Source organism: Bufo gargarizans, chromosome 8, assembly GCF_014858855.1.
Source record: "Bufo gargarizans isolate SCDJY-AF-19 chromosome 8, ASM1485885v1, whole genome shotgun sequence".
Taxonomy (NCBI): Eukaryota; Metazoa; Chordata; class Amphibia; order Anura; family Bufonidae; genus Bufo; species Bufo gargarizans.
In genome coordinates this window covers 117436984-117460972 of record NC_058087.1, presented here as the reverse complement: position 1 = coordinate 117460972, position 23989 = coordinate 117436984, and the positions used below count along the sequence as shown (strand labels likewise).

The following is a 23989-nucleotide window of genomic DNA, read 5'->3' as shown; positions in this document are numbered from 1 at the left end:
AACGTGCCCTGGACATAGCAGCAGAGAACATGGGCATGTGATGAATCGGGTTCGTGACCGCAATTCATGCTTTTTTGTCAGGCCCATGTTGAGGAGGAGGCCCAGAAAACTTTTAATTTCGGAAACTTGGACTGGTTTCCACCGGAAAGGCTGGGCATAAAAGCTTCCCGGGTTAGCGGTGATAAATTGTGTGGCATATCTGTTTGTTTCGGCCACAACTATGTCTAAAAGCTCCGCAGTCAAGAACAGCTCAAAAAATCCCAGGGCCGAACTGATTTGAGCTGTCTCAACCCGAACTCCAGACTGGGCAGTGAAAGGGAAAACTACGGGTGCGGCTGAAGTTGGGGACTGCCAATCAGGGTTTGCCAGCACCTCTGGGATTCTAGGGGCTCTACGGGCACGTCTTTGCGGTGGCTGCGACGGGGTCACTACTGCACGTGCCACCGTACCAGCTTCAACTGCCCTTCTGGTGCTCGCTACTTCACCAGGTTGTACTTCACAGGCTGCTCTTGAAGCGGATCCTGCGCAACCTGTGGTCTAGCGACACGGGGCCGGGTACGCCTGGTGGTATCAGGGACCTCAGCCTCCTCGTCTGAACTTTGGGTCAGAGAGCCACTGCTTTCTACAGGTTTGTATTCTGACCCGCTGGATTCATCAGATGAGGGTTCCCACTCCTCATCCGACTGGGTCAGAAGCCTGTAGGCCTCTTCAGAGGAATACCCCCTGTTAGACATGTGGGCAACTAAATTTCGGGGTATTCCCTGAGACTACCCAAGAAAAAAAAAGCAAGCCTGTCTTACAAAGGGGAGGCTAGCGAAGTACCGGAGGCCGCTGCGGTTGATAAAAAATATCAAAACAGATTTTTTTATCGCCGCAGTGCGTGTAAAGTGATTGTGCAGTGAACCAAAAAATAAAAATTTTTTGTCACTGCGGTGGGGCGGGTGTGGGCGAACGCACGTGTGGGCGACCGATCAGGCCTGATCGGGCAAACACTGCGTTTTGGGTGGAGGGAGAACTAAAGTGACACTAGTACTATTATAAATCTGACCGTGATCAGTTTTGATCACTTCCAGATACTATAAAAGTACAAATGCTGATTAGCGATACGCTAATCAGCGAATAACGGACTGCGGTGCGGTGGGCTGGGCGCTAACTGATCGCTAACTACCTAACCAAGGGGCCTAAACTATACCTAAAACCTAACGGTCAATACCAGTAAAAAAAAAAGTGACAGTTTACACTGATCACTTTTTTCCTTTCACTAGTGATTGACAAAGGGGTGATCAAAGGGTTAATTGGGGTTCAGGGGGGTGATCAGGGGCTCAAGTGTAGTGTTTGGTGTACTCACTGTGAAGCCTGCTCCTCTGCTGGATCCAACCGACGAAAAGGACCAGCAGAGGAGCAGGGCAGCCATATAACAGATCATATTTACTAATATGATCTGCTATGTGGCTTCTGATTGTTTTTTTTAAAAATCAGCAACCTGCCAGCCAATGATCACGGCTGGCAGGTTGCTGACGAAATAGTCCTGAACGAAATGCCGGCGCGAACTGCGCATGCGCGGGCGCATATTCGCGTCATCTCGCGTCTCGCCGCCTCCGGACCGCACATCTGCGTTAGGCGGTCCGGAGGCGGTTAAGTTGGTGAAGAAATTAGAAAAATATATAAATAAAAGTATTGTTTAAAAATAGAAAACAGTGAATTGGCATGTGCGTATGTATTCACCCCCTTTGTTAGGAAGCCCATAAAAAACTCTGGTGCAACCAATTACCTTCAGAAGTTGCATAATTAGTGAAATGATGTCCTCCTGTGTGCAATCTAAGTGTCACATGATCTGTCATTACATATGCACACCTTTTTTGAAAGGCCCCAGAGGCTGCAACACCTAAGCAAGAGGCATCACTAACCAAACAATGCCATGAAGACCGAGGAACTCTCCAAACAAGTAAGGGACAATGTTGTTGAGAAGTACAAGTCAGGGTTAGGTTTAAAAAATATCCAAATCTTTGATGATCCTCAGGAGCACCATAAAATATATCATAACCAAATGGAAAGAACATGGCACAACCGCAAACCTGCCAAGAGATGGCCGCCCACCAAAGCTCACGGACCGGGCAAGGAGGGCATTAATCAGAGAGGCAGCACAGAGACCTAAGTTAACCCTGGAGGAGCTGCAGAGCTCCACAGCAGAGACTGGAGTATCTGTACATAGGACGACAATAAGCCGTACGTTCCATATAGTTGGGCTTTATGACAGAGTGGCCAGAAGAAAGCTATTACTTTCAGCAAAAAAACAAAAAGGCTTGTTGTGTTTTTCAAAAAGGCATGTGGGAGACTCCCAAAATGTATGGAGGAAGGTGCTCTGGTCTGATTAGACTAAAATTGAACTTTTCTGCCATCAAAGAAAACGCTATGTCTGGAGCAAACCCAACACATCACATCATCCAAAGAACACCATCCCTACAGTAAAACATGGTGGTGGTGGTGGTGGCAGCATCATGCTGTGGGGATTTTTTTCAGCAGCCAGGACTGGGAAACTGGTCAGAGTTGAGGGAAAGATGAATTGTGATGAATACAGGGATATTCTTGAGCAACATCTGTACCACTCTGTGCGTGATTTGAGGCTAGGACGGAGGTTCACCTTCCAGCAGGACAATGGCCCCAAACAGACTGATAAAGCAACACTTGAGTGGTTTAAGGGGAAACATGTAAATGTGTTGGAATGGCCTAGTCAAAGCCCAGATCCCAATCCAATAGAAAATCTGTGGTCAGACTTAAAGAATGCTGTTTACAAGTGCAAACCAACTAACTTGAAGGAGCTGGAGCAGTTTTGCAAGGAGGAATGGGCAAAAATCCCAGTGGTAAGATGTGGCAAGCTCATAGAGACTTATCCAAAACGACTTGGAGCTGTGACAAAGTATTGACCTTAGGGGGGTGAACAGTTATGCACATTGACTTTTTCTGTTATTTTGTCCTATTTATTGTTTGCTTCACAATAAAAAGAAATATATATATATATATATATATATATTTATATATATATACAGGTCCTTCTAAAAAAAATAAGCATATTGTGATAAAGTTCATTATTTTCTGTAATGTACTGATAAACATTAGACTTTCATATATTTTAGATTCATTACACACAACTGAAGTAGTTCAAGCCTTTTATTGTTTTAATATTGATGATTTTGGCATACAGCTCATGAAAACCCCAAATTCCTATCTAAAAAAATTAGCATATTTCATCCGACCAATAAAAAAAAAGTGTTTTTAATACAAAAAAAGTCAACCTTCAAATAATTATGTTCAGTTATGCACTCAATACCTGGTCGGGAATCCTTTTGCAGAAATGACTGCTTCAATGCGGCGTGGCATGGAGGCAATCAGCCTGTGGCACTGCTGAGGTGTTATGGAGGCCCAGGATGCTTCGATAGTGGCCTTAAGCTCACCCAGAGTGTTGGGTCTTGCGTCTCTCAACTTTCTCTTCCCAATATCCCACAGATTCTCTATGGGGTTCAGGTCAGGAAAGTTGGCAGGCCAATTGAGCACAGTAATACAAGTGGTTTTGGCACTGTGAGCAGGTGCCAGGTCGTGCTGAAAAATGAAATCTGGGTACAGAGCGGTATTTGCGATAGAGGGAATTTCTTTCAGTGCAGTTTCAGTCATGCACCTGGACAGTAATTGTTGCCTCCAGAGCCAGAGGCAGTGGGTACTGCTTAATCATGGGTGGCTGCGTACGTTTCAAATTTGGAACACCTATGTCTGTCTTATATCGCGCCCACAGGTTACTAGGGACGTCTTGGAGCCATTTCTCTATTCATAAGGTTAGCACAGATATAAGACAGTGTTCTTTAACTATCATGAGAGACTGTGCCATCTTTTTTAAATATTACAGCCACCCTAAGAGCTTGCAGCACATCTGCTCCTAAAAGGTTAAGGGGTGCTGATGGGCTGGCAATAAACTAAAAATAAAGGTACTTCTGTATTTCTGGTCTCATCCATAGTCACTTAGATTATTGCCAGCCCAACAGCACCGCTGTAAAAACATAAGTTTTAAAGTCTACAGGACTTCTTGTATAAGTGAGATGTACCATATCTTGCGAGGGCGAGATCCAACTTTTAAGCATCTTAATCGTGTACAAATTGCTTATTAAGCAAAGTAGAGACAAAATGGCAGTAATATTGATAAGCTGTGTGATCAGACATTTTCTTTTTGTGCTTTGATATTTTTTATAAGGATGTGAATGAAACTAATTTGTATTCCACGCTGTAAATGTGTTTATAGGTTACAGAGGATCAAATCAAATTGCTAAGAATTCAGCGTTCTCTACAAGAAAAAAATGATAAACCTTATCTAGACTGTTCATTACATGACACTATCTATAATCTGATTCTTGATGGTATGCAAAAAAAAGCTGAACAACTTTATAAAGAATTTAGAATCCCTGATAAAAGGTAATTGATTAAAATGAGAAATGTAAAATAATGCTGTTCTTTTTCCTCTTGCGATTTTACTATGTTTTATAAACTGTAATTCAAATGGATTTTCTGGTGAGGTAAATTACAAAGCGTTCCCTGAGAATGATTTAAAAAGCCAGCAACCTATCCTAGAATGTGAGCACTTGCTTGCAGAGCTGCCTGGGGCCAGGCCTCACTAAACACTAAACTGCTCTATTATAGATGGTGATGATGTTATACTGTCTTTTATATGTCAACATGGCAGAGCAGCCTGACTGGAACACTTCCCAATGTGTAGTATTTGCAAGTGCCAGAATGTAGTGTTTAGTGAGGCCCCGTCCGCTATGTAGCTCAGCAAGTGGTGGCAGCAAGTCCTGCTCTCGTAGCTGGTGGCTATATAAAATCATTCCTAGAGAACATAAACATATGACAAAAATGGGATGTGAACCCACCCTAAGTTATGTGTGCAGTAAGTGGAGTACATAAGAATTTTTTTTGTGCACATAAAAAAAATCTGTGCTGTAAAGTTGCAAAACAGTGGGAGGCAGATTGACGCAATTTCCATGCTGATTCAGACACCAGAAAAGCATGACAAAAGCTCCATGTGAACATACCCTAAGAGGGACTGTATGAGAAGAGTCATCTCAATTTACAAAGTTATCATTAGATCTTAAATACACAAATAATATTTTGCATGTATCCTTGACCCTTGGTCTCTTGAGTTGGGGCTCTGTACTTCATCACTTCCTGGAGACTATAATAGTCTGTGACATTTCTCAGCTAATTGATTCACAGAGATTTTCTGTGTATGGTATGGACACTCTATATACACCTTGTGTACCTTAGGCTGACAGTTACAGTGCTGCCCATAATTATTCATACCCCTGGCAAATTGTGAGTTATAGTTACTTTTATTCAACCAGCAAGTAATTTTTTGATGGGAAATGACATCGGTGTCTCCCAAAAGATAATAAGACGATGTACAAGAGGCATTATTGTGGGGAAAAAACATTTCTCAGCTTTTTTTTTTTACATTTGAGCAAAAAATACAAGATGTTCCGCACTGTGGAAAATCACAGAGGACGTGGTCGGAAGCCAAAAGTGACACCTGTGCTGGCCAGGAGGATAGTTAGAGAAATGAAAAAGAATCCAAGGATCACCACCAAGGCCATCCTGTTGAATCTGGGCTCTGCTGGTGGCAATGTCTCAAGGCATACAATCCAACGGACACTGCACAATGCATACCAAGGAGGACGCCACTTCTCCAGATAAGGCACACAAAAGCTCGCTTGGCCTTTGCAAAAGCTCATCTGGACACAATGATGTTTCCTTCATTTGGCATAAAAAAGGAGAAGCCTTCAACTCAAAGAACACCATCCCCACTGTCAAACATGGTGGTGGGAACCTAATGCTTTGGGGGTGTTTTTCAGCCAATGGACCAAGGAACCTAATCACCGTAAACGGCACCATGAAAAAAGAGCAATACATGAGGATTCTCAATGACAACATCAGGCAGTCTACAGAGAAACTTGGCCTTGGGCACCATTGGACATTTCAGCATGACAATGACCCAAAACACACAGCAAAAGTAGTGAAGAAATGGTTAGCAGACAACAACATTAACGTTTTGGAATGGCCCAGCCAGAGTCCAGACTTGAATCCAATTGAGAATCTGTGGAGAGAGCTAAAGATCAGGGTGATGGCAAGAAGACCCTCCAACCTGAAATATTTGGAGCTCATTGCTAAAGATGAATGGGCAAAAATACCTGTGGAGACATGCAAAAAGCTGGTCTGCAATTATAGTAAGCGTTCGTTTGATTGCTGTTATAGCCAATAAAGGCTTTTCTATTGATTATTGAGAAGGGTATGAATAATTTTGGACTGGACACTTTTTGTTCAAATGTAAATAAAAGCTGAGAAATCTTTTGGGAGACACCTATGCCATTTCCCATAAAAAAATTACTTGCTGGTTGAATAAAAGTAACCAAGTCAAAATTTGCCTGGGGTATGAATAATTATGGGCAGCACTGTATGCCCAGGTGTGCAAAGGGGTTTAAAAGCCTGAAAAAAATTGGGGATAGTTGTGCTATCTTGTCTGGTCTCCCTCCCTGCCTTAGCTGCAAGTGTAACATGCCAGCTCCCTGGTTTAGTGGCCACTTGCCACCCTGCATACATCACTACTGGAGCCATTGATTGGCCAGTTGTGGTAACTTGCAGGGAGATGACACTTCACACTTCAGAGCCACACTTTTATTCATCCATCATGCCTAGCTATCCCCATTTTTATTGTCAGGGTCTCTGACTAGCACTCCCCCAACACTTTTTATTCTCAGACTTTTTAGAAACTACATAAACTGTAATGAAGGTATTTTCTTACCAGTAACTAACTGTATTTGTCAGTTATGACCTCCCTTGTGATACTTTGCTGTGTCATAGGACCAACACTCTGCCTCTCCAACTGACACAGGACAGGAATTCAGTTCTCTGTTTATTCCTATGAGACTGACATTGAGGCTCCCATTGGAATACATGAGAGAAACAGGCATTCTGCCCACACTTAAGAAGTGTTGGTCACATGACACAGCTCAGAATTAGAAGGGAGGTTATAACTCAGAAATACACTCACCAGTGAGAACAATACCTTCACTACAGTTTACATTATGTACCTTTTGTAACAGGTCAGATAATATTTTTTTTTATGGGAGTGCTCTGGATAGATCATCAGCATCTCATCGGCAGGGGTCCTAGACTCGTGACCCTCACGATCAGCTGTTTGAGAAGGCAGCGGAGCTATAGGAGCGCCGCGTCCTTCTCTCTGTTTACCGCAGGCCCAGTGACGTCACGACTAGTATAACTGGCTTAGCTGCGCCCAGGCCAGTGATACTAGTTGTGACGTCACTGGGCCTGATGGAAACAGAGAGAAGGCCGTGGTGCTCCTGGAGTGCCACTGCTTTCTCAAACAGCTAATCGGCGGAGGTCCCGGTTGTTGGACCCCCTCCGATCATATGCTAATGAACTATTCAGAGGATACATCATCATTTAAAAAGAACTTCAGAACCCCTTTAAGTATACTCACTTTACTGCTACACAGGCAAATTGTAACGATTATATAATTTTTCTAGTTCCTTTAGCTACACATTGGAAAGTGCACAGATATCAATGCATAATTGTAATGTCAAAACTAATTGTCACTATGCTACTGGGTTTACATATAAATGCTTGTTTTAAAGGGTTTGTCCATATGCCCCCCCCCCCCCCCGGCACCAGCTGGAGGTTATCCCACCTTCCAAGTACAGGAAACAACTTGAAGACTTCAATTAATTTAAAAGTCCCCTTTCCTTTTCCTGCTCCAGTTGTTTCCTGTTCCCTGTCCAACTGGAGACCAACAGCAGCAGAGGAATCACCTGTGTTTTTTTTGTTTTGTTTTAGAGTCGCACAGCCTGGTGGTTTGTATGCCCTGAGCCTAGCTCAGGAGGGCTGTTGCAGAGTACAGGAGGCCTAGGAGCAGCAATGTGTTTCCTACTTGGTGCTTCAGCATAAGTCCTGTGGAGATGGGCAGCCCCGGGTTCAGCCCCCACTTGGGTGAAGAGTTCGGCAGGAAAAATCTCTTGGTTTGGGAAATCTGGGGCCGAAATTCCCTATTCCTTGGCAGCATTAAGGTGCGCCACTGACCGCGTCCTGTCGTCACATGGTGTGCGGTGTGATGTGCGATGGAGCAATCGTGCGACTCCCCATAACCCGGAGTAAAAATCGGGCATATAGCAGGAGAACATGAGAAGGCCTGGCAAGTCTGTGTTCTGGGTCAGCAGTCGCCATGTGTCTCCCCTCCGATGCAGAGTCTGCCAAGAAGAGTGTGGATCCTCCTAGGGTCCTCAGCCTGTTAAGCATTTTCCTCCTCTTCTTTTTTACTTGGGCCTAAGCACTGGGTGAAAGTGGTGACGGCCAGTGGGAGTTCTTTTTCTATTTTGCTATACATGGTGGAGGCTCTCAGCTTTTCTCTAAATTGAAGGTGCTTGTCTTTCAGGGCAAAGCTGCCTGCAAATCTGGAGAACCTTCACTACTCTTTGTAGAAAACTATTGGCATCGTCCTATAAAAAGCAGTTATGCATTAAATGTACACAGAAAGTGGTTTCAGAAGAAGCTCCTTCTATGATTGATAACCTTAGATCCCTTATTAAGGGAGAAGTAAGCTCAGCAATGGACTCAAAGCTATCTGGTTTGTCATAAAAACTGTCTACATCAAAAACGGAACCTCACATCTTAATAGATGAGGACTTAGGTGAAATATCATATGATCCTAATTCTGCTTCCTCTGAAGAGGACTCAGGACAGCCTCTATGTGCTATAGAAGACACTGCATCTCTTTTAAAAACAATATGTGCTACCATTAACATTGAAGAAGTTAAGGAGACACATTCAAATCAAGATCAGTTATTCAGTGGTTTTGGGGATAAGAAGAGTCTTCCCTGTGCATGACAGTATACAAAAAATTAATTAATTAAGGGAAGGATCCTGAAAGAAGTACTGGGATTTCAAAGTTATTCTAAAGAAAATAGAAGGCACTTCGAGTTGGCAACATTCAAAAGGGTTTCTTATTTAACCAGGACAAGTCCACCATACAACGTAACCCATGACGCCAGATGTCAGGTGGGAAGAAGATTAAAAAATTACATCACTGCCTAGGAAAAAAATATCTTCTTTCCCCTGGATTCTGGCAGTAATTTGGTCCTGATACAAAATAGAATTTGATTCCCTTCCAGAGACATTCATGATAAAAAATAAATAAAAAAATTATACTTTAGGTTTTTGTTTAAGTATTGGATTGTGGTAAATCACCTTGGTTGCCCTATTTCAACTTTTCACTGTGTATTCAATTACCCTTTAATTCCACATTTTTGTTCCCTGTATTGCCTATTTTTACCTGTGCTTAAAATAGGGTTGCTAGGCATGGTCCATCTATTTGTTGAAGGACGGAGGACGCAGAAGCAGGCTGCATGCAACGTCACATTACTGACAGCCAGGGACTGTAAGTAAATTATTAAAGCCAGGTCCTCCCCAGCAGCTGATAACAGTGCCTGGGCTGTGTGCACTTCTCCCTGTCCCTGCGCTTGGCAGACGCTCCCTCACTCAGCAGACTTGGAGAATGCAGCGTTGAACCAGCGCATAACAGGGAAGGGAAATCTGCCATCTGCTCAGTGTATAAATGAAAGCAACATGTGGTAAGAGGACCCCTTTGTGCTGCAGGAGATTAACCCTTTAAGGGGGAGGGCTCTGGTTACTGACACTTTTTGGGGGGCTATTGTTACTGGCTAGTGAGGGCAGGCGGGATTAGCCTCAGGGTGAGGGCAGTGGCGGCCATCTTAACTGAATTGTGAAATTGCAGTTTTATGCAGACTGGTTGCTAAGGGCTGAATCTTATTAAATATGGGGTAAGTCAGTCTAATAGTAACTGATTCTGGAATATTATGTTATTAGTAACTACATATATGAAAATTGAAATTAGGGTCTAAATGTGACAGTTATCCTTTAATACAAGGAAAACAGCAACTTCTAGAAACACAGATTTTGCTCCTCTTACAGAAAAATGTTCTAATACAGGTTCCAGTACAACAAGAGGGAAAGGGATTTTATTTCCCTGTATTCCTGGTGAAGAAGTCGAAAGGAGCCTAAAGGGCAATAATCATCTTAAAGCACTTGAACAAATTTGTACACTACAAGAAGTTTGAGATGGAAATGATCAGATCAACGATAAGTCTGCTTACAAGGTACTGTCTCATGGTAACAGATCTAGCGGGTGCTTATTATCACATTCTGATTCACAAAGATCATCAGAAGTATCTAAGAATAGCCATCTACATGCAGGGTTATCTTTATCATCTGCAGTTTCAGGCTCTTTCCTTCAGCTAATCCTCGGCTCCAAGAATTTTTGCGAAGATCATTGCAGAGTCATCTCTATCAGCAGGGAATATTATTCCTCCCTTACCTTGACGACTTCCTAATAGCAGTCCAATCAGAACATATTCTTTGTGACCAGGTAATCAGAGTGAAACCGTTTTTGGAGTCTTTGGGGTGGTTGATAAATGTAGAAAAGTCAGATCTCTACCCAGGGAGGCAGAAGAATCATACTAAATTATGACATCTTATCTACCTCAGGAAAAGAATCAAACTCTGGTGGAGAAGGTAAAACTGTTTATAGAGACAAGAAGGGTTTCTCTAAGAGACATCATGACTGTTCTCACTCTACTAACTGCGACCATCCCAGCAGTCAAGTGGGCACAGGCACATGTCGGAACTCCTCAGTCTTTTCTGCTGTCATCGTGGGACAAGAGTCAATTGTCTCTGGACAAAAAGGTGGTCCTTCCTCAATCCGTAAAATACTCCCTGTGGTATTGTCTGATACAGAAGAACTTAGGCCAGTGAGTTCTATGGCGTCAAACAAATCAGATGATCATAACCACGGATGCAAGCGGGTCAGGTTGGGGAGCCCATTGCGCACATCAGATGATTCAGGGCTCCTGGAATCAGGCTATGGCCTGAACTGCAGTCCTGAAAGCTCTAAAAGGTTTTCTTCGATTATTTTGGATTTCCTTCAAATAGGCCTGAATATGGGACTAAAAGTCCAGATAGCTGCCCTCACAGCCTTCTTGGGGTTTAAAATAGCAGAAGTAGACCTAGGTTTAAAAATGGTTTATTAAAGACGCTTCTAGAATAGGACCATCTTTTTACTCTATGGTACCACCTTGGGATCTTAATCTGGTTCTGTCAGGATTATTAGATCATCTCATTGAAACTATCAGTGATATTCCCCTAAAATTACTTGGGCCACCACACTGTGTCATGTGTGGTCCACTTTTACTCATGACCTTCCAGTGATACGAGAAGAAAGGGGTTGGACTCGGGTGCAGATAGCGCAGTAATCGTTGAGTATGATGTTGCCTTGGGTGATGGACACCAGCTAACCCTCCAATATGCCTAATACTCTCCCTGCTTACAGGCAGAGCACCCACCCCGAAAATGGCGATCCCACCTCTCGGTGTCTAAACCCTCATTATTTCCTACCATGTCCCTCATGGGTGTCCAAGCATGTTTCACCGACAAAATGTCCGGCAAAATATAAATATGATGGGTATCACTGAAAACGCCTGTACTATTAAAATATAAAAATATTTTTCCAATACAGCGAATGGAGTAACAGGAAAAAGGGTCAAGATGGCCAGTTTTGCTTGCTGGGACAAGCTACAAAAGGACAAGCTACTAAGAAAAGACAAGTACCTTTCACTTCCGTCGACAGGGTCTAATTAGGCGACAGTGAGGGCTTAGCCAGCGAGAGGTGGAGTCGCCCCTTTCGGGGCGGGTGCTCTGCCTGTAGGCAGGCTTAAATTGAGGGACACACTAGGGATTTTTTTCCCCCCTCCCCCTGTCCTGACTTCACCTCTTATTTACCCTATGGCTTGGTCCACGGTCTTCAAACTGTAAGTTGCCGCAATTTTCTTTATCGGATTGTATTATCCTGGATACATAATAAGTAAGGCTTTGGTAAAATATCTGACATAGTTTATTATTATTTACATTTATATGGGGTATTATTTTAACAATCGATAGGAAAAGTGTTGTTTTATATGAAAAGTCATTTTTACGCTGTGATATTCTGTATTGTTACTTTTCAAATCTTATAATTACTACAGTGATATTGTTTGGTTGTGTTAAGTCTGAATATGAACTGAGCCTCTTTTTAAAGTAACAGAAGATCCCAGTTACCACCCCTTGGTGATCTTTTAATCTGCTCGATACCCTGAAAGGTCACGGATTCTGCCCTTCCATCACAGCACCCTCCCACATGTTGGCAAAACCAAGCGTGAACTGAGACGGTGCATCGGCGAACATATATCAGATATAGCCAAATTGAATGACACACTTGTAGCACGCCATGTGGCTGAGTGCTGTGATGGAAGGGCAGAATCCGTGACCTTTCAGGGTATCTAGCAGATTAAAAGATCACCAAGGGGTGGTAACTGGGATCTTCTGTTACTTTAAAAATAGGCTCAGTGGATATTCAGACTTAACACAACCAAGCCCACTGGCCTCAATGATGCTATTTTGTTTGCATCCTTTATCTGAATGTCCCCTGTACCAATATATGATGGATGTGATGCATTCGTTCCCCCATTATACCTTCATGCCATTGGCATTTCCCCTGTGGCCTGGACTGGTTCTCCGGGTGTTTCAGCTAGCGGAGTAGTATGGAGCGTCTCGATTGGCAGGCTGCTCGTAGCAATGCCTCTGGGGGAGGAATGTTGAACCTCTAAATCTTAGAGTTTCTTTGGCTGCGCGCTGCCATCCTAGTGCCGATACTCTAACCGAAGTGTCACTGATCACATCAGGCATTGACTAATATGTAGCAGCGTCTAATTTTTTAGGCTCCTGATGAAGTGCCGACGATACCTAGGCACAGAATTGCGTTGAGCCAGAGTCACGCGGATGATATGTTTCCCCAAATACAGAAACTGACATAATTAAGGGCGGCAGTAGCCGTGAGCGAGGGTATCTAGGAGACTCACTATTAGTCATAGGCAGCATACACTCTAACCAGTCCTGTGAGACATTGTCTGCTGGTATACAACTGGCCTTTGTGAGCCTACCACCAGACACAGTTTTGTTAGGCATAGGCAGCATATATGCTAATCAGTCCTGTGACGCTCTGTCTGCTGGTATATAATTGGCCCTTGTGAGCCTGACCACCAGACACCACTGTTAGTGGAGGTATAATTGGATTGCGAACAAGTGGGGGGGGGGGGGGGGGCATTTCTCACATTAGCACACCACGATCCATTGTTTTCGCTATATGGTGTTCAGTATAACACTACTAACCATATAGTGTAAACACCTCTTTAAGCCTGTTTGTGCAAATGAGTTGAGGTTGCACACCCTATTTTTTAATAAACATTTATTATTTTGTATTTTAACATTCCCATCAGTCTTTGATAATCGTATTATTCCAATAAGGGACGTATACCGTTATACCTAGTTTTTGGTAAGGCTACTTTCACACTTGCGTTCGGGGGTTTCGCTTGTGAGGTCCGTTTGAAGGCTCTCACAAGCGGCCCGAACGGGTACGTACAGCCCTAATGCATTCTGAGTGGATGCGGATCTGCTCAGAATGCATCAGTATGGCACCATTTGGCCTCCGTTCCGCTCAGCAGCTTGCAGCATTCGGGTGTCCGCCTGGCCGTGCGGAGCAAAACGGATCCGTCCAGACTTACAATGTAAGTCAATGGGGACGGATCCGTTTGAAGTTGACACAATATGGCTCAATTTCAAACAGTTCCGTCCCCCATTGACTTTCAATGTAAAGTCTGGACGGATCCATCTGACTAACTTTCAGACTTTTTTCTGAAATATAATGCAGACGGATCCGTTCTGAACGGATCCCATCGTCTGCATTATAGGAGCGGATCCGTCTGTGCAGACACCAGATGGATCCGCTCCGAACGCAAGTGTGAAAGTAGCCCAATTTGTCATTTTTATGACTTTCTGCAATGTCAAAAGTTTACATGCACTAAGATTACTATGACTTTAAACAATTCTGGTGATGTCAATGTTTGGTGATGTCATGTGTTTGGAAGCTTCTGTTAGGTTTGTTGGCAACATCTGAGTGAATTAGAGACACACATGTGGATGTATTTAAATGCACACCTGAAACACACTGCTTCTTTGTGTAGCATCATGTGAAAGTCTAAAGAAATCAGCCAATATATCAGGAAGAGAACTGTGGACTTGCAAAAGTCTGGCTCAACTTTAGGTCCAATTTTAAGATACATGAAGGTGCCTCGTTCATCTGTACAAACAATTATACGCAAGTACAAACAAGATGAGAATGTCCAGCCATCTTACCGCTCAGGAAGGGGATGGGTTCTGTGCCCCAGAGATGAACGTGCTTTGGTCCGACATGTGCATATCAACGCAAGAACAAAAGCAAAAGACCTTGTAAGGAGGATGGCGGAAGCTGGTAAGATTGTGTCAATATCCACAGTGAAACGAGTACTGTATCAACATGGGCTGAAAGGCCACGCTGCCAGGAAGAAGCCATTACTCCAAAAGAAACATAAAAATGCCAGATTAATGTTTGCAAATGCACACAGGAGCAAACACCTACATTTTGTAGACATGTCCTGTGGTCTGACAAAACAAAAATTGAACTTTTTGGCCATAATGACCATCGTTACATTTGGAGGAAAAAGGGAGAAGCTTGGAAGCCTAAGAATACCATCCCAACTGAAACATGGGGGTGGCAGCATCATGTTGTGGGGTTGTTTTGCTACAGGAGGGTTTGGTGCACTACAAAAAATAGATTGCATCAGGAGGAATGAAGATTATGTGGAAATACTGAAGCAACATCTCAAGACATCAGCCAGGAAGTTAACCACTTACCGCTACTCTAACGCCGAAAGGCGTCATCTCTGCGGCGCTCCCAGGCTACGCTAACGCCGATTGGCGTCATCTCGCGTGAGCCGAGATTTCCTGTGAACGCGCGCACACAGGCGCGCGCGCTCACAGGAACGGAAGGTAAGCGAGTGGCTCTCCAGCATGCCAGCGGCGATCGCTCGCTGGCAGGCTGGAGATCCGAATTTTTTAACCCCTAACAGGTATATTAGACGCTGTTTTCATAACAGCGTCTAATATACCTCCTACCTGGTCCTCTGGTGGTCCCTTTTGTTAGGATCGACCACCAGAGGACTCAGGTAGGTCAGTACAGTCGCACCAAACACTACACTACACCCCCCCCCCGTCACTTATTAACCCCTTATAAACCCCTGATCACCCCATATAAACTCCCTGATCACCCCCCTGTCATTGATCACCGCCCTGTCAATGATCACCCCCCCTGTCAGGCTCCGTTCAGACGTCCGTATGATTTTTACGGATCCACGGATACATGGATCGGATCCGCAAAAAGCATACGGACGTCTGAATGGAGCCTTACAGGGGGGTGATCAATGACAGGCGGGTGATCACCCATATACACTCCCTGATCACCCCCTGTCATTGATCACCCCCATGTAAGGCTCCATTCAGACGTCCGCATGATTTTTACGGATCCATGGATACATGGATCGGATCCGCAAAACACATGCGGACGTCTGAATGGAGCCTTACAGGGGGTGATCAATGACAGGCGGGTGATCACCCATATACACTCCCTGATCACCCCCCTGTCATTGATAACCCCCCTGTAAGGCTCCATTCAGACGTCCGCATGCGTTTTGTGGATCCGATCCATGGATCCGTAAAAAATCATGCGGATGTCTGAATGGAGCCTTACAGGGGGGGTGATCAGTGACAGGGGGGTGATTACCCTGATCACCCCCTGTCATTGATAACCCCCCTGTAAGGCTCCATTCAGACGTCAGCATGCGTTTTGTGGATCCGATCCATGTATCCATGGATCCGTAAAAAATCATGCGGATGTCTGAATGGAGCCTTACAGGGGGGGTGATCAGTGACAGGGGGGTGATCACCCTGATTACCCTGATCACCCCCTGTCATTGATAACCCCCCTGTAAGGCTCCATTCAGACGTCAGCATGCGTTTTGTGGATCCGATCCATGTATCCGTAAAAAATCATGCGGATGTCTGAATGGAGCCTTACAGGGGGGTGATCAATGACAGGGGGGTGATCAATGACAGGCGGGTGATCACCCATATACACTCCCTGATCACCCCCTGTCATTGATCACCCCCCCTGTAAGGCTCCATTCAGACATCCGCATGATTTTTTACGGATCCATGGATACATGGATCGGATCCACAAAACACATGCGGATGTCTGAATGGAGCCTTACAGGGGGGGTGATCAGTGACAGGGGGGTGATCACCCTGATTACCCTGATCACCCCCTGTCATTGATAACCCCCCTGTAAGGCTCCATTCAGACGTCCGCATGCGTTCTGTGGATCCGATACATGTATCCATGGATCCGTAAAAAATCATGCGGATGTCTGAATGGAGCCTTACAGGGGGGGTGATCAGTGACAGGGGGGTGATCACCCTGATTACCCTGATCACCCCCTGTCATTGATAACCCCCCTGTAAGGCTCCATTCAGACGTCCGCATGCGTTTTGTGGATCCGATACATGTATCCATGGATCCGTAAAAAATCATGCGGATGTCTGAATGGAGCCTTACAGGGGGGGTGATCAGTGACAGGGGGGTGATCACCCTGATTACCCTGATCACCCCCTGTCATTGATAACCCCCCTGTAAGGCTCCATTCAGACGTCCGCATGCGTTCTGTGGATCCGATACATGTATCCATGGATCCGTAAAAAATCATGCGGATGTCTGAATGGAGCTTTACAGGGGGGGTGATCACCCTGATTACCCTGATCACCCCCTGTCATTGATAACCCCCCTGTAAGGCTCCATTCAGACGTCCGCATGCGTTCTGTGGATCCGATACATGTATCCATGGATCCGTAAAAAATCATGCGGATGTCTGAATGGAGCCTTACAGGGGGGGTGATCAGTGACAGGGGGGTGATCACCCTGATTACCCTGATCACCCCCTGTCATTGATAACCCCCCTGTAAGGCTCCATTCAGACGTCCGCATGCGTTCTGTGGATCCGATACATGTATCCATGGATCCGTAAAAAATCATGCGGATGTCTGAATGGAGCCTTACAGGGGGGGTGATCAGGGAGTCTATATGGGTGATCACCCCCCTGTCATTGATCACCCCCCTGTCATTGATCACCCCCCCCCCCCCCCCCCCCGGTAAGGCTCCATTCAGACATTTTTTTTGGCACAAGTTAGCGGAAATTTTTTGTTTGTTTTTGTTTTTTCTTACAAAGTCTCATATTCCACTAACTTGTGTCAAAAAATAAAATCTCACATGGACGCACCATACCCCTCACGGAATCCAAATGCGTAAACATTTTTAGACATTTATATTCCAGACTTCTTCTCACGCTTTAGGGCCCCTAAAAAGCCAGGGCAGTATAAATACCCCACATGTGACCCCATTTCGGAAAGAAGACACCCCAAGGTATTCCGTGAGGGGCATATTGAGTCCATGAAAGATTGAAATTTTTGTCCTAAGTTAGCGGAAAGTGAGACTTTGTGAGGAAAAAAACAAAAAAAAATCAATATCCGCTAACTTATGCAAAAAAAAAAAAAATTCTAGGAACTCGCCAGGCCCCTCATTGAATACCTTGGGGTGTCTTCTTTCCAAAGTGGGGTCACATGTGGGGTATTTATACTGCCCTGGCTTTTTAGGGGCCCGAAAGTGTGAGAAGAAGTCTGGGATCCAAATGTCTAAAAATGCCCTCCTAAAAGGAATTTGGGCCCCTTTGCGCATCTAGGCTGCAAAAAAGTGTCACACATGTGGTATCGCCGTACTCAGGAGAAGTTGGGGAATGTGTTTTGGGGTGTCATTTTACATATACCCATGCTGGGTGAGAAAAATATCTTGGTCAAATGCCAACTTTGTATAAAAAAATGGGAAAAGTTGTCTTTTGCCAAGATATTTCTCTCACCCAGCATGGGTATATGTAAAATGACACCCCAAAACACATTCCCCAAGTTCTCCTGAGTACGGCGATACCACATGTGTGACACTTTTTTGCTGCCAAGGTGGGCAAAGGGGCACATATTGCAAAGTGCACCTTTCGGATTTCACCGGCCATTTTTTACAGATTTTGATTGCAAGGTACTTCTTACACATTTGGGCCCCTAAATTGCCAGGGCAGTATAACTACGTCACAAGTGACCCCATTTTGGAAAGAAGACACCCCAAGGTATTCCGTGAGGGGCACGGCGAGTTCCTAGAATTTTTTATTTTTTGTCACAAGTTAGCGGAAAATGATGATTTTTCTTTTTTTTTCTTTTTTCCTTACAAAGTCTCATATTCCACTAACTTGCGACAAAAAATAAAAAATTCTAGGAACTCGCCATGCCCCTCACGGAATACCTTGGGGTGTCTTCTTTCCAAAATGGGGTCACTTGTGGCGTAGTTATACTGCCCTGGCAATTTAGGGGCCCAAATGTGTGAGAAGAACTTTGCAATCAAAATGTGTAAAAAATGCCCTGCAAAATCCGAAAGGTGCACTTTGGAATATGTGCCCCTTTGCCCACCTTGGCAGCAAAAAAGTGTGACACATCTGGTATCGCCGTACTCATGAGAAGTTGGGGAATGTGTTTTGGGGTGTCATTTTACATATACCCATGCTGGGTGACAAAAATATCTTGGTCAAATGCCAACTTTGTATAAAAAAAATGGGAAAAGTTGTCTTTTGCCAAGATATTTCTCTCACCCAGCATGGGTATATGTAAAATGATACCCCAAAACACATTCCCCAACTTCTCCTGAGTACGGCGATACCAGATGTGTGACACTTTTTTGATGCCAAGGTGGGCAAAGAGGCACATATTCCAAAGTGCACCTTTCGGATTTCACCGGCCATTTTTTACACATTTTGATTGCAAAGTACTTCTCACACATTTGGGCCCCTAAATTGCCAGGGCAGTATAACTACGCCACAAGTGACCCCATTTTGGAAAGAAGACACCCCAAGGTATTCCGTGAGGGGCATGGCGAGTTCCTAGAATTTTTTATTTTTTGTCGCAAGTTAGTGGAATATGAGACTTTGTAAGGAAAAAAGATAAAAAATAAAAAATCATCATTTTCCGCTAACTTGTGACAAAAAATAAAAAATTCTAGGAACTCGCCATGCCCCTCACGGAATACCTTGGGGTGTCTTCTTTCCAAAATGGGGTCACTTGTGGCGTAGTTATACTGCCCTGGCAATTTAGGGGCCCAAATGTGTGAGAAGTACCTTGCAATCAAAATGTGTAAAAAATGGCCTGCAAAATCTGAAAGGTGCACTTTGGAATATGTGCCCCTTTGCCCACCTTGGCAGCAAAAAAGTGTCACACGTGGTATCGCCGTACTCAGGAGAAGTTGGGGAATGTGTTTTGGGGTGTCATTTTACATATACCCATGCTGGGTGAGAGAAATATCTTGGCAAAAGACAACTTTTCCCATTTTTTTATACAAAGTTGGCATTTGACCAAGATATTTTTCTCACCCAGCATGGGTATATGTAAAATGACACCTCAAAACACATTCCCCAACTTCTCCTGAGTACGGCGATACCAGATGTGTGACACTTTTTTGCAGCCAAGGTGGGCAAAGGGGCACATATTCCAAAGTGCACCTTTTGGATTTCACCGGTCATTTTTTACACATTTTGATTGCAAAGTTCTTCTCACACATTTGGGCCCCTAAATTGCCAGGGCAGTATAACTACCCCACAAGTGACCCCATTTTGGAAAGAAGACACCCCAAGGTATTCCGTGAGGGGCATGGCAAGTTTTTAGAATTTTTTATTTTTTGTCGCAAGTTAGTGGAATATGAGACTTTGTAAGAAAAAAATAAAATAAAAAATCATCATCATTTTCCGCTAACTTGTGACAAAAAATAAAAAGTTCTATGAACTCACTATGCCCATCAGCGAATACCTTAGGGTGTCTACTTTCCGAAATGGGGTCATTTGTGGGGGTTTTCTACTGTTTGGGCATTGTAGAACCTCAGGAAACATGACAGGTGCTCAGAAAGTCAGAGCTGTTTCAAAAAGCGGAAATTCACATTTTTGTACCATAGTTTGCAAATGCTATAACTTTTACCCAAACCATTTTTTTTTTTTTGCCCAAACATTTTTTTTTTATCAAAGACATGTAGAACAATAAATATGGCGAAAAATGTATATATGGATGTCGTTTTTTTTGCAAAATTTTACAGCTGAAAGTGAAAAATGTCATTTTTTTGCAAAAAAATCGTTAAATTTCGATTAATAACAAAAAAAGTGAAAATGTCAGCGGCAATAAAATACCACCAAATGAAAGCTCCATTAGTGAGAAGAAAAGGAGGTAAAATTCATTTGGGTGGTAAGTTGCATGACCGAGCAATAAACCGCTAAAGTTGTGGAGTGCCGATTTGTAAAAAAGGGCCTGGTCACTAGGGGGGTATAAACCTGTGGTCCTTAAGTGGTTAAAGCTTAGGCGGAAATGGGTCTTCTAAATGGACAATGACCCCAAGCATGCTGCCAAACTGGCTAAAAAGTGGCTTAAGGATAACAAAGTCAATGTTTTGGAGTTGCCATCACAAAGTCCTAGTCTCAATCCTATTGAAAATTTATGGGAAAAGCTGAAAAGGCAGGTGCGAGCAAGGCGACCAACAAACATGGCTCAGTTATACCAGTTTTGTCAGGAGGAATGGGCCCAAATTCCAAACAAATATTGTGAGATTTTGGAAGGATATGCAAAATGTTTGACCAAAGTCATACAGTTTAAGGGCAATTGGACCAAATATTAATGAAATGTATGTAAACTTTTGACTTTGCAGAAGGTAATAAAAATGTCTTAAAACATTCTCTCTCTCGTTATTCTGGCATTCGGCAAATAATAATAATTATAGTAATCCTAATTGACCCAAAACAGGAAAGGTTTATTCTGATTTCATGTGAGATATTGAGAAAAACATGCATATGTGTCTTTTTATATAGTGTATGTAAACTTATGGTTTCAGTTGTATATTTATATATACGTTTTTGTTGTATAGCATCAATTCTGTATCCTAGTCTACTAACCGGAGACTGGAGAAGGGGAGGGGCCTTTTAACTTAATTGGTCTCCCATGTTTTTTCCTGTCCCCGGGAGGCAGGATAGCCTCTAGCTGGTGCCAAAAATCCAATTACTGATAAGAGAAATTTTCATCTTTCTCCTAAGGTACTGTATTTGATGTAATATTTCTTTCTATCTTCAGGTACTGGTGGCTGAAGATATCTGCACTGGCAGAGAAGGAAGATTGGGAAGAGTTGGAAAATTTTTCAAAAACTAAAAAATCCCCAATAGGGTACCTAGTAAGTTTTTTTTCATCCAAAGTTTTTATATCTTTTATTTTATTTTTTATTCATCAATGTCCTGTCTGCATTTTTTTGTGGACAGTACACTGCCCCTATCATTTATATGGGGCTATGCAGTGCAAAAAACACGGAATGCACATGGAAGGGATCCAGATTTTGCAGATTTGTTGTTTGCAGACCTAAATATAAAGAAGTGTAAGCAGTTTTCATCATTCAGTAATATTGCCTTCTTCAGACACCTGGCAATCTGTAAACTTGGTCCCATTGGTGGGGCTCACACCTTTTGGATGTTTATGGCATATCTTGACAATATGGAAATATGCCTTTAAATTTGTGGGATAACCCCTTTAATAGCTAAGTCAACAGGGAAATATACAGTCCTGATCAAAAGTTTAAGACCACTTGAAAAATGGCAAAAAATCATATTTAGCATGGCTGGATCTTAACAAGGTTCCAAGTAGAGCTTCAACATGCAACAAGAAGAAATGAGAGCGAGACATTGTTTTTGGAGCATTCAATTAATTGAAAACAACGATTAAACTGAAACAGGCTGTTTTTCAGTTAATCCAACAATGTAAAATATGATTTTTTGCCATTTTTGAAGTGGTCTTAAACTTTTGATCAGGACTGTATGTGTAATTTTTCACAAAAAAGCCACACAAATGCAACCTTATTGAGAAATAGTATAATGGGTAGTTGAAAGAAGTTAAAGGGCCCATTGTGAACCTAGGGCAAGCCCTAGCTATACAATTCCTCATGATTACTTCCTAACAAATGAGGTAAGAAATCTTGGAGAAGTAGACAACTGATTCTATGGGGGAATTATCACAACCAGAATTCTGGTTTAAAAAAACTAGCTTAAAAATGTATGGCTTCTTGCATTTTTCATGTCATTCACTCCATTTTTGAAAATTGGTCGGTTATGTAAGTTTCATTACAAATCTATCAATGCAACTTTTGTGGCAAATCAAGTCGCAAAGTCATTACAACATGGTATTGTGGTGTGGCGTGCAAATACTGCAGTAGGATTTCTAGACAAAATCCACTGATTCAGTGCGGAAAACTAACCATATGTTTTGTAATTTTTTGCGGATTAGATGTGGACCCATTCATTTCAGTGGGGCCACAAAAGATGCGGACAACACTCCATGTGCTGTCTGCATCTGCACATCCAATCTGCAGCCCTGCAATAAAGAACATTTCCTATTTTTGTTCATTTTGCGGACAAGGATAGTCCATTTCTATTTAAATGAAGAAAATGACAGCATGCGCATAGGCGGGATCTGTGTTTTTCAAATCTGCGATTTGTGGATCACAAAACGGACACCTTTCACATGACCATGTGTTTTTTTGGCTGGGAGCCATCCACCAGTTGTTAGGTTTTGCTAATAATTTTTTATTTATCCCACATTTCTCTACACTCACCATAGAAACATAGAATGTGTCGGCAGATAAGAACCATTTGGCCCATCTAGTCTGCCCAATATATCTGAATCCTATGAATAGTCCCTGGTCCTATCTTATATGAAGGATAGCCTTATGCCTATCCCATGCATGCTTAAACTCCTTCACTGTATTTGCCGCTACCACTTCTGCAGGAAGGCTATTCCATGCATCCACTACTCTCTCAGTAAAGTAATACTTCCTTATATTACTTTTAAACCTTTTCCCCTCTAATTTAAAACTGTGTCCTCTTGTGGTAGTTTTTCTTCTTTTAAATATGCTCTCCTCCTTTACCGAGTTGATTCCCTTTATGTATTTAAAAGTTTCTATCATATCCCCTCGGTCTCTTCTTTCTTCCAAGCTATACATATTAAGGTCTTTTAACCTTTCCTAGTAAGTTTTATCCTGCAATCCATGGACCCATCTCTGCCCTCAGAAGAAAGGGGTTGAATGCCAAGGATTGGAGCTGCATTCCAAACCTTAAAGGAGACCACAAATTTCCGTCAAGTTAACTCTGGAGGAGTTAAGACATCTTCTGGAGGGTGCTATGTAACATTCCACAAAACAATTACCCTTTTCACACTGCTCAGTCATTCGTTCCTCGTCAAGCTAGGTGGTCTCTATTCTTTGCATACTGTAATTTATGTTTCCACTTTTGATATGCAGACCACAATGTCAAGGCAAATGTACTTTGTATGACTCAGACCAAGTAGTTGAGCATCAGCATATTATTGATCCAACCTGATTTATTTTTGCTGTACATGCCATGGTTAAAGACCTAACCTCAGAAGACAAAACTTTGCTTGAGAACATAAATCAGAAATTTCGGGCCTGGGGCGTGGCTAGCCAGGCATGTGAACGGCTGTGTGTCTGCTGGGCTCCTGCACATACCCGGCAGTTTATCCTGAAAAACTTTAATATTCTCGCTGCGAAAGCACTTAACTTGTTCCTGGCTCATCGAGAATCACACTGGTGTCTGGCAGAAGCGTCATCTCTCAGCCATGACCAAGAGAAAGGAGGTGAGAGGAGCGGACAAGGCTAATCAAGATGGCGTCGCACAGTGGAGATACAGCGTGATGCTGTGGCAAGGCTAGAAAAATATGCTTGCTCAGCCACAACATTAAATGCAAAAGGGATTTGTGTAAAGCGGTCACCTCCACTAGA

General features: G+C 43.2%; 1 protein-coding gene across 3 annotated transcripts in view; it reads left to right on the top strand.

The window, feature by feature from the left end:
• Positions 1–23989, top strand: part of VPS16 (VPS16 core subunit of CORVET and HOPS complexes) — a 517606-nt gene that overhangs the window by 453119 nt on the left and 40498 nt on the right. For all 3 annotated transcript variants that reach the window (XM_044302613.1, XM_044302614.1, XM_044302612.1), the window contains 2 exons: positions 4289–4458; positions 21283–21379. In XM_044302613.1, the coding sequence (XP_044158548.1) occupies positions 4289–4458; positions 21283–21379 (267 nt within the window). The remainder of the gene's footprint in view (positions 1–4288; positions 4459–21282; positions 21380–23989) is intronic.